Here is a 10891-nt window from a genome sequence, read left to right as displayed (position 1 = left end):
CCCCACCCCAAGCTGGCTATCCTCAGCCGAAGACCTCATTATCTACACATACGCACGGACTGAAGCTGTTTGTCCCGAGCGGGGTCACAGTGAACCAAAGCCTAACCCGGCAACACAGGGCGCAGGGCTGGAGGGGGAGGGGACACACTCAGGACGGGACGCCAGTCTGTCATAAGGCACCGCAAGCGGGACTCGAACCCCAGACCCACCAGAGAGCAGGACCCAGCCAAGCCCGCCATGCCCCCTCTCTCCTTGTTATTTATATAAGCTTAAAATTGGTAAAATCAACAGCAGGGCCACGACCGCATTCATCAGAAACAGCCCCCTGCTAAAAGACTGCAACCCCATAACAAACCCCTTTACTAGGAGCACATGACTAAAAGAGACTATAAAGTTACTGCGGGGTAGAATGTCTGCAAAGGCCCACAGTCCACTTTGAAGGCCATAAATTATTAAAGATATTTGCGCCGTTTAAAACAACATATGTAAACAATATCCACCTTCATGACTCGATCAGACGTTAAACTATGCGAGTAATGCAGTGAAACACATAAATTGTCGAACATTGTCCTTTTACCATGGAGGAAATTTTGGTGCGTGTGCAGTGTTACATTTTTTCACCAGATGGCGCTGTTTGCCCACCTGTAACGTGCGCACTCGCTGAGACAACAATTGATAGACTGCACTTGTCTATCGCATCACATATAAACACCTTATTTGTGTATTTATGTATTATTATATCATTCGTGTATGTTGTAAACGCTATATGATCATATGATATTAAAAGCAGAGTAATCCCAAAGAGTGGAGCAGCGGTCCATATGATGCCTAAGTATGTAATAAAAACACATATTAAGCGTCCAATCTTACTTAGACTGGTGGACACTTAATAATTAACAAAGTATACAATCTATTAATAAAGTAAGATAACATAAGACTATATAATAAAACTTGATTTCGAAAACTTGAAATATAAAACACAATTTGAACTATAAAGTATGAAAATATATTTTAATAGCGTTTATTTTATTCCGCTTTTACTGTTCTTATGTGCAAATGATATAATTGCTTACATTTGTTTTATCGAAATAAAAGTATTTTACGGGAAAAAAGTTTTTATTGTTCACATGTAGTTTTCTAAATGTTTATATTTATGCTAAATGCATTAATAATTAATGGCAAGTTATTGCAACACGGAAATGAATCACTTTTCCCACAATTTCAGTTCTCATCAATAAACTGAGATTTCTTAATTTTTGCCCTTTTACCCAATGTCGAATTCAGTCAGTGGCGATATGTTATATATATATTCGTTATATTAAGACTTTTAAAAACCTGCAGGACCCTTATTCAACTAACGCAACGAACTGACTATTATTCCCAATGTCAGAATTCATGTAATAAAGAAATAAAGTCTGAAAATAAAAGTTAAAATGAATATTTCAATGTAACCAACGTAATGCGCCAATTTAAATCTTAATTTTTTTGCTCACAAGGAAGGATATTAAACGAAACGTGGTGTCACGCTCCCGACCGCATGCCCAGCAAGCGCACCTGTGCTGTGGGAGATTGAGGAGGAGGGTTAGGGTTAGGGTTAAACGGCAGCCTGAAAACACCTGATCGCGCAACTCCGCACCACCCCCACCCCCACCCCCACCCCTACCCCTACCCTACCCCTAACCCTAACCGCCCTTGCGGATCGGCCGACTCGCCTTCCTCTTTCCCAGCGATTACTGAGTCCGTCCAATCGGTCCCGTCGCCAATTACTTACCGACCTGTTGTTTCACCCTCGGGAATTAAGAAATAATTAATACCTCTTCGGGGTTTTGAGAACTCGAGACCTTCACAGAGACAAACCCAACTCCAGAAAGCAGGACAAAAAGCGGCGAGATTTTCTATAAATATCCGCGTGGGTTTCTTTATTAAAACATTGACATTCACTCAAGTTTTTTTTAAGATATATGCTATAAATATAAAATTAGGTCTGACACGACAAACCAAGCATTTCTCTAAACAAGCAACATTAAATATATTTTGTGTTAAAGCAAAAAAAAAAAAAAAAAAAAATTAATTACAAATGTACAAAAATGGTCCTCATTTCCATATTCACTTGTTCTGATTTTCAGCACAAAACTGCATGAAGGAGATGAGAGGGAGAAGTCCTTGTCCAAATGTCCTTGTGGGTGGAACTACATTCCACTATAATACTGGATGCAATTTAGCATTGTGTCATGACTACATACACACGTATATGTACAATGTGGATAATGTATGTTTATGTGTGTGTATATATACACATACACACGTGTATAATGTACAGTGTCACGGTGTAAAAATAAGCTCGGGGACACGTCTCCTTTAAGGAACTGGACACCCTCCTTTCTATTAGTGGAACAGAATGAAAACTTGGCTGATCCTCCTCTTCATCAGCTCCACATGGTAACTCAGTCCATCGCTTTCTCCTCTCCTTTTTAAAAATGGATTCAGTCATGTTGAAGAATGTATATTAATCATAATGCCCCCCTCCCCCTTCTTCATAGGACCTGGTAGACTGGGTTTGGGTCATGGGGTGCCGGGGGGCAGGTGGGGGACGGGACCGTGGCTCCGCTGTCTGTTGGGGGGGGACAAGGACTGCCCTCAGAACCGTCGGGTGCTGGTGGGGGGGGACAGGAGGACACCTCTGTGGAAATGCGCTCCACGATGCTGGACAGACAGTCCAAGCTGGAAATGACAGCACTTTTGTTACTCTTGGAATCTGCAGAGAAAGAGGAGGGATGGAGATGAATAATCGTTTTTTTTTTTTTTTTTTAACCAGACTGACCCTTGTCTTTGAACCCTTCACCTGTAAATCTTTTCAATCCATTAATAATACATAATTCTGACTGTAAGCTCTGCATTACTTTGTCACGTTTCTCTTCGATTTTGGGCTGATTTTGTATTAGAGCTCAAGTGCAATGTTTTACCCTGAACTGTCATCATCAGATGATCATCTTAACCATGTCAGGCCCTTGTTCTGTACAAACTTAAAAGTATAAGTCACACAGGGCAAAAGTTATATTTACATGTACTACATATTTTTGGCATAGATCTGAAACACCTGCTGATGAGCTCTAATGAAACAGCTTTGTAATGTTGAATTTCTATTAAATTATGCATCATTAAGCCAGGAAGGCTCTATATTGGCCATGCACAGTAATTTATCATGATGTGCATTTACCGTTGGACGTTTCGGTGAAGTAGGCACTGTCATAGCCATCCCGTGTCCTCGTTGGACACGTTGGGCCGTTGAAATCCATCTGGAAAAAAAGTGTTATATTCTGTCATTATTTTAGTTTTAAATGTCATCTTTTATCACAAATACATATTATGACATGTTGTAAGGGATTGAACCCGATAAAAAAATCTGAAACCTGCTGCGAGGGACTGGATCCGGTTTCAGATGCTGTAACTGAGGCTGCGAGATTCTGTCATGTTTTACATGCCTTCGTTTCTGATTGCCGTGTATGAATGTTTCATACGCAGATACGACTGTGTCTCACCATGCCATCCGAGCAGTTAGACCTGGGGCTGGAAGCATCCGAGTCTCCGCTGTACTGCTCTAGGACGGGGTAGTAGTTCTCCTCCTGCCCCCTGAGCAGCGACTGCAGTGACTCGATGTAGCTGATGGCGTTTCTCAGGATCTCCACCTTGGGCAGCCTCTGGTTGGGGTTCGTGGACGTACACCTCTTGAGGGTCTCGAAGGCGTCGTTGACTTTGCTGAGGCGCCTCCTCTCGCGCATAGTGGCTGCCTTCCTGCGGTCCGCGTTGGTCGTCTTCCTCTTGCACGCCTTGCAGGCCCACAGCAGACACCTGCCGGCCTGATGATGTCCGCTGGGAGCTCGGATGTGCTCGTCCTCGTTGCTGTTGCTGCCGTGGTGATGGTGGTGCTCATCGGGCTTCAGCAGGCCCACGTGCACCAGCCGGGGGTCCAGGTCCTCGAAGAAGTGCATGTCGGTCGTGTTGAAGCAAGGATCGTCATAGAAGTCATCTGCAGAAGTGATGGGGAAGGAAATATCCGACAGCTCCATGGCACTCTGCTTCTTGCTGCAGGCCGACACTGCGGTATTTGGTGTGTAACGTTTGGGGAAGGGAGCTGCTCAAGCTTCCAGAAGGAATCACAAAAATCCTCAGAACTACGAGTCTGACCGGGTTGAAAGTCAACTGAAAGACAACAGGTTGGCAACAGGAGAAAAAAAAAAACAAACAAAAATAAAAAAAAAAAAAAAAAAAAAAGGAAGGAAGGAAGGAAGGAAAAAAACTCGAATGTCTAAGCAAGTCCTCAGGTGGAAGCACCCTTTGGGCACCTATCAGCAGTGAAGCAGATTTGGCCACTATATATATGTGGGTTCTACACTGTGGGCGTGTCCGCCCCGCCCACCAGCTGCCCAGCTCGACCAATCAGCGGCCTGTCCGGAGCGAGGTTCCTTCTGAAGGAGGGGCTTTCCCGCCACTGGGAGCGGTGGTCAGTGGTCAGTCCAGCAGAAGCTTCAGGAAACATTAATGAGAGAGCAGGAAAAAATGAGCTGGGTTTACCTTAACTATCTTACCTCAACCAGTGACAAATAAACAAGTTATTATGACTATTACTACAAATTATTACTAAGTAATTAGCTACTGTGTAGTAAAACTCCGAATGTCTCTTTAAATCTTTAATGCTAATAATTATGATCTCATTTGGTTAATTCGATATTATGAGGAAAAACATAAATATTCCCAGGAAAACTGTACTTCGGCAACGGTACAACGGAATCAAACAGAAAATAATAATAATAGTAATAATAATAATTCAAAAGAAGAAGAAGAAGAAATAATTAACCGCACATTACCGCGCGCGGCACACGTTTCACTCCCATCGGGGACTTCAGTAACAGTGTTAACTGTGTGTTCAAGTGGCAAATATGTATTATTATTATTATTATTATTATTGTTTCAAAATGTGCGGTCCTGTGTGGTCACAAATTCAACAGTGTTTTCGGTGTTTCTATCACTGCACCGTTTTATTTCTTAATGTCTCTTTTCATTTTAACAACAACAAAAAGGTTACAAGTAGGTCCGACAGTGTATTCATATTTTATTTATATATTAAGTCGACGGTTAATGAATTTTTGAACAAAGTTATGGTACAGTTTTAATTTTAATATTATAATGGTTCTATGCGGACAATTTCAGATTTAAAAATTACATGGAGACCCGTGTCTGATGTTTTACCTTTTATCACTGAGAAATATTTTCTCCCTATTTACATATTAAACGAAAAACGAGGTAATTTGGGGTCTGCCGGTTCTTTCCTCTCTTAAGTGAAACATAATTCTGCATCTCACTGCTTTTCAAATTTTTCAAGAGAAGGGGAACAAATAAGAAACAGAAGAAAAAGAGCGACGATTCGCCGGGCGGTAGGTGGCGCTATAGAGTCGAGGTCCTGTCCAAAATTTCTGAAGCAAAATCTCAAGTATTGAAGTTTATGAGGCAAAGAAATGCAACCAAAGCGTTAAAATTGATGCTTAAATATCTCAATTGTTTTAAACGATATTTAATATTAGTTATATATTTGTTCTTCCAAGCCTGTCAACTATTTTTTTTTAAAATGACCTTCTATGTTATAAAACACAGAAAAAGTATTTAAACAAGTATTTCATTTAAATTTATTTAAAAGGCAGCAAATAATCAAACATTTGCCTTGGATATACTGTGGGTCAAAAAATAAATTTCACAAAATTTTAAAAGTGACTGAAAGATACAAATAGTATTATTTTTGTATCAAACGTATGTGTCTTTAACACAAATATTTTGTAGTTCCCTGCACAAATATTGGTCTAATGAACAAATACATATATTCAAATCAGATAAAATGATCAATGACTGATACACAGACACAACAACAAACCAACTAAATTTTTCCTTCTGCATTTCCATCAAATTTGAGAATGTATATGTATTTCATGTATATAAATATATATCATATTCTACAGATATACATTAAAACTCTGTATTATACTGATTAAGACACTGGACTTTAACAGAGACTTAAAAACACACTGATAATAACAGGTTTTTTTACAGATACCAAACCTGTAGGATAAGGAAAACTTCGTATTACTTGCACTGGGACAAAAAAAAAAAATCATAATAATAGGATGAAGAAAATAAAATTATGGATATGTAGGAAAGAGAACAGTCAGTTATTCAGAATCATAGTAGATTCTCCAAGCTTTGCAGTATTGCTGGTATGTTACAAAATTGTAACCACATGAATCACAGTTTATCCTTAATAAAAGTTACTGTCACTTTTTGTTTTAAAATAAACAAATTGCACTGTATCAGAAATTTATGAAATTAAAGGACATCTTAATCCACATGACTGCATTCGGAATACGCCACATAACTAGACAGTATATCTTTAAAAAGGTGGATGATAGCTAAACATAGAGCATCGTAGAATATCCCTCAGTGTCTCTCTCTCTCACACACTCACACACACACACACACACACACACACACACACACACACACACACAGACCAAGAAAACCCAGCAATAACCACTATATCATTTTTCAGCAACTTCAGCAGCTCTTGGAGTCGGAATGTAATATGAATGACAAATGTCATTTTAACTTCTTGGTAATTAATAGAAAATGCTGAATACTGATTTGAAACAGTGTTCTTAATATTAAATAATAATAATAATAATAATAATAATAATAATAAGAAAAAAATAATAATAATAATAATAATAAGAAAAAATAATAATAATAAAAATAATAATAATAATAAGAAGAAGAAGAAGAAGAAGAAGAATTTTACATTCTTATCCAAGGTGATTTACAAGTAATATTTGTACACAAAGCTACTTCCAGTGATTTATGCATTTATACAGGAGTCTAATTGTTACTGTATTTACTCAGGCTAAGTACTTGATAAAGGGCGGTATTGGGGAGGTTGAACCTGGGTTCCTTGATTGAGGAGCAACAGCTCCGACTACTGTACCACTCGCTTCCCCCACATGTCACTCTGGAGAAAAGAATCTGCGACATGAGTCAATGTGAAGGGAACTTGTAAATTATACGTTTACTCTGAGTACAGGTGCGAGAGGAGTGCCGCAGTCCCACGATGACGCGTTGGCCGGTGGTCTCAGATGCCGGAGAGTTCCGCCTGTAGCTGCTCAATGAGATACTCGCCGCAGCCCCCTGACCCCTCGCTGGTGCAGCCCACCCGACGGGCGCTGCTCAGGATGTCACCTAGCGCTTTGACCTTGGCGACGAGGCGGGTCAGGAAGCATCCCTTGACGACGCTGGCCGTGTGCGGGTCGCCGTGCTCTTTGGCCAGCTGGCTGAGCTCCGTCATGATGGCCAGCAGCTCCTTCCAGCGGCCGAGCATCATCTCCAGGGCTGGCACGATGGCACAGATGCCCTCGCACCCGGGCTTCTGTCAGGAGGCCGAGAACCCAGGCAAAGCCGTGAATCACTCCGGTTGACATCTCCCTCTTTAGGGTTCCGCACCACAACAGAAGGTTACCAGTTCCATAGAAAGCCCTTCTTACATTTGAACGTACGCCGCAATATTATTTTTCTTTATACATTGCAGTGTTCTGTCTGTTCATACTGAGCTCCTGACAATGACTTACACATTTATACAGAAGGGTAATTTTTACCATATCAGTTGAGGGCGAGTAAACGAAACCTGTGATTTCCAGGTGTGTCAAAGATGAAAATCAGATCATTTATTCCACAATTATGACCCGCAGTGCATCATCAATTGCATCATGAGTCCGAATACACGGCCAGACGTTTTCAAAATATAATTTCCACATCATATTAAAATGAATTTATTCATTACTAAAGAGTAAAGAAAAAGCACTGTGGAAAAAGTCAGTTTTTTTGTTATGTGAAGAAAGCATTCCAATTTAAAAAGGCTATTTGTACACCTTAATTGGTCAAGCAAGTAACGACGAGTAAAAAAATCAAGGAAATTATCAAAAAGCTGCACCGTAATCCAAATCGCACTGTAAGACGGAACAACGGAAGTGTTTCGTTTCCTGTTTCTTTGCAAAATGTTGCATCTGCTCAACATGATAGGAGCAACGCAGCAGGAACGTGCGGGAAGAGCGCGGTGCGTGAGCTGCGCTGGATAACAAGGTGTTCCAAATTGCTGGTGATGGACTCCTCCAGAGCCTCGGGATCGATTTTACATGACTCGTAAAACGGGGGAAGCGAGTGAGACCACGCGGGGAGCGCGAACCAATGCCACCCCGTACATCTGGTTGTCCAATAAATAGACCGTCCTTCCGTTCCTGCGGTAATCTCCTAGATTTTCCGGAACTCGGGGGTAATGGACACCCTGGCGCGAATTACAGTTGGGATCTACTCAAAGCCCCGGGTTTACGCCCTCCCCGCGCCCCCCATGTTCCCCTTCCTTACAGCATTGGCACCCCGTTGTTTCTGGAGAGTTTCGAGCTGAGAAAGACGTGTAAATATGGTTCGAGGGCATTTTTGCAGAAAAGCTCCAAAGATGCCTATTTGCAGATATCTCCATGAAGAATTAAAAAATCACTAATACTTATATTTTTTGCCCACAGTGAGACCCCAAAAAAACAGAAATTGGATATTTCTATGATTTCTTGGATGGAGTCCAAGCCCCACCCCTCAAACATGTCATGTTATTTAAATTGATTGGGGGGGTAAGCAGCCATTGGCACCTGGACCCCCAGAGGTTTATTTTTCCCTCTTTGGCTGTGATTGGGATTTTCTTGTTTTCCTCTCCACTGTTGCCAGCTGGTTTACTCTACTGTTAACTACATGTCTTATATCTGTAATTTTGGATTATTTTTGAAACAAATTATTTCGTATTATTTTCAGTAACCTTGTTTACATCCTTGTTCAGTAACTCTGGTGAGAAGAGCGCTCTATAAAAGTAATGTGAATTGAATTGAACTGCATGCACTTAAAAACATTCGTCCTCTACAGCGGACAAAAATGTACGGCTCAGTATCAGGAGGATCCAGCACTGAGCTCGGTGTCTGGTCATAGCACAGGTTCGAAGCCCATGGAATTCTACCTGCATTACAAAGATGCTTCCGGAAAATTTGCACAGGTTTCAAATGAGGGATGGAGATGAAGGCCATATAGTTGGGATCGAGAGCGTTCCACTCAGTAAGGCTCACGATGCATTGACCGAGCGGGGCCAGGATTTGGGATTTCCTGCAAACTCTCCACGGTCGGGAAAGGGGGAAGGGAGGTTACCTGAACATCCTTATTGCAGTAATGCCCCCCACGATCGCTCAGGTAGGCCAGCATGGCCTCGGCCTGCTCCTGCTGCTCCTCCGACTCCCGGCGGAAAAAAGCCGCCACCCTCGGCAGGCCGACGTCGTCCTGCTCAAATATCGTGGCCTGTGGGAAACACAGCGGTGGCCCGTGATGCCAGGCTGCCCTCCCTGCAGGGGGTCTGCTGCCAACAAATTCATGTTGGAATCTCAGCTCTTTAACTTACAGGTGACACATTTCCAGTGAAATCACGACGCTTCAGCAGTTAAATCGCATTTCTGACACAGTTTATATTTTAACTGTGTCTTGGTCTAGAACACAAAAGTGAAACAATCAGAAAATGAAGGACGAGCGGTTTTTATGCGACTCTCGCCATGAGAAGTGAGGAGAGCTCTGTGTGGATGTTAATTCTGATCGTAATTCCACGGTAAAATACTGGTATTCTGAGCCTTTCAGAAACATTGTAATTCTGGTTATGACGCTATGATCCAGAACCACCCACTCCTACCCCTTACCCCTAACATTAACTCTAATTAGAGTTAATTTTTAACTCTTTGCACGATTCCTGATGACCCGATGACCCTTTAGATGCCCAGCAACGGTCCAGACCCTATTCCCACTGGGTTCAAACCCCACTCCCACCCAGTGCAGACCCAGACCCCAACTCCCCCCTCCTCCCTCACCCTCACCAGCGCCTGCAGGCAGTACGTGAGCTCCAGCAGGGCTCCGGTCACCCCGCACAGACCCTCCTCCACCTCGACCGGGAGGTTCTGCCTCACCGCGCTCCCCAACGGCGCCCCGTGGCTCCTGCAAACCGGTACGCTGCTTCTCGGCCGTTTGCTACTTGGTTCCGACATATTTCCACAACAAGACAAGTCCGTCGCAGGACGGACGACTCTTTAAATATTAACTTTTCCGGGAACCAAATGCAACCTCAGATGAGCGATCCGATAGTATTTACGTGTCCGCGCCCCCTGTTTACTGTGTTTTTACTGTTTTTACTGCGTGTCGTGGGAGTAATGAGCGCTACGGCAACAAAATAGCGCTTCGCCTCCTCTATAATTGTAGCGAAAGCGCTTCCCGGTCCAGGCGACTTCATCCGGTGCGCGCGACTTTTACGGCGCGCTGCGTCGCGGGCACCGGCACCGGCACGCGCGACAGGAGAGGCCGCGCGGCGCGGGGCAGCAGAGATACGCGCTCGCGCACTCACACCTCGTTCGTGATTTGTGCTCTTGGGCATCGCAGACAAAAACGCGCATATGCAAACGACAAGCGCGCGCAGGACTCAGCGTCAGAGGTGGAACCACGGGGACGCGCGTGCCGCGCGCGGGGACACAGATCATGCATGAAGCCTGAAGTGCGCAGAGCGTCTGGGGAAGACCATGCGCGGTGGCCCCATATGACGATCTGGGGGGAGGGGGGTGCGATTGTTGCGCTATTTAAAAGGATTCAGTATCTCCCGAAATCTGCGCGAGTCATTTTTGCGGGTGGATCTTTAATTTCTTTTCTTAACCAATAAGGAGACGGTGCGCTCGTGGCGCGCGACCGCACAGTCCTCACACACTGAATCACAACTGAGTCACAAGTTTTTTCC

At 43.2% G+C, this 10891-nt stretch overlaps 2 protein-coding genes across 2 annotated transcripts; both read right to left on the bottom strand.

Annotated features, from left to right (window-relative positions):
• Positions 1 to 2041: 2041 nt before the first annotated feature.
• myod1 (myogenic differentiation 1) lies at positions 2042 to 4506 on the bottom strand. The gene is made up of 3 exons (XM_018765351.2): positions 3540 to 4506; positions 3218 to 3296; positions 2042 to 2755 (listed from the first exon to the last, which is right to left on the bottom strand). Exons 1-3 carry the CDS (start codon positions 4065 to 4067, stop codon positions 2535 to 2537), a joined length of 828 nt encoding a protein of 275 aa, XP_018620867.2. The 5' UTR covers positions 4068 to 4506; the 3' UTR covers positions 2042 to 2534.
• A 2441-nt stretch (positions 4507 to 6947) lies between these two features.
• LOC108942248 (ferritin light chain, oocyte isoform) lies at positions 6948 to 10343 on the bottom strand. The gene is made up of 3 exons (XM_018765425.1): positions 9987 to 10343; positions 9277 to 9423; positions 6948 to 7462 (listed from the first exon to the last, which is right to left on the bottom strand). The coding sequence occupies exons 1-3, from the start codon at positions 10152 to 10154 to the stop codon at positions 7169 to 7171; spliced, it is 609 nt and encodes a 202-aa protein (XP_018620941.1). The 5' UTR covers positions 10155 to 10343; the 3' UTR covers positions 6948 to 7168.
• Positions 10344 to 10891: the final 548 nt, after the last annotated feature.

This window comes from Scleropages formosus, chromosome 5, assembly GCF_900964775.1.
Source record: "Scleropages formosus chromosome 5, fSclFor1.1, whole genome shotgun sequence".
NCBI lineage: Eukaryota > Metazoa > Chordata > Actinopteri > Osteoglossiformes > Osteoglossidae > Scleropages > Scleropages formosus.
The sequence above is the reverse complement of the archived record's forward strand: the minus strand, read 5'-3'. Positions and strand labels throughout refer to the sequence as shown.

What these genes read in the sequence shown, in the direction of transcription:
- myod1 (XM_018765351.2), bottom strand. Translation starts at nt 4,067, where the DNA reads ATGGAGCTGTCGGATATTTCCTTCCCCATCACTTCTGCAGATGACTTC. An exon ending in CTAACTGCTCGGATGGCATG is followed by an intron (nt 3,297 to 3,539) that starts GTGAGACACAGT and finishes CTTTTTTTCCAG; the next exon opens with ATGGATTTCAACGGCCCAAC. An exon ending in CTTCACCGAAACGTCCAACG is followed by an intron (nt 2,756 to 3,217) that starts GTAAATGCACAT and finishes CTTTCTCTGCAG; the next exon opens with ATTCCAAGAGTAACAAAAGT.
- LOC108942248 (XM_018765425.1), bottom strand. Translation starts at nt 10,154, where the DNA reads ATGTCGGAACCAAGTAGCAAACGGCCGAGAAGCAGCGTACCGGTTTGC. An exon ending in CGTACTGCCTGCAGGCGCTG is followed by an intron (nt 9,424 to 9,986) that starts GTGAGGGTGAGG and finishes TGTTTCCCACAG; the next exon opens with GCCACGATATTTGAGCAGGA. An exon ending in ACTGCAATAAGGATGTTCAG is followed by an intron (nt 7,463 to 9,276) that starts GTAACCTCCCTT and finishes GCCTCCTGACAG; the next exon opens with AAGCCCGGGTGCGAGGGCAT.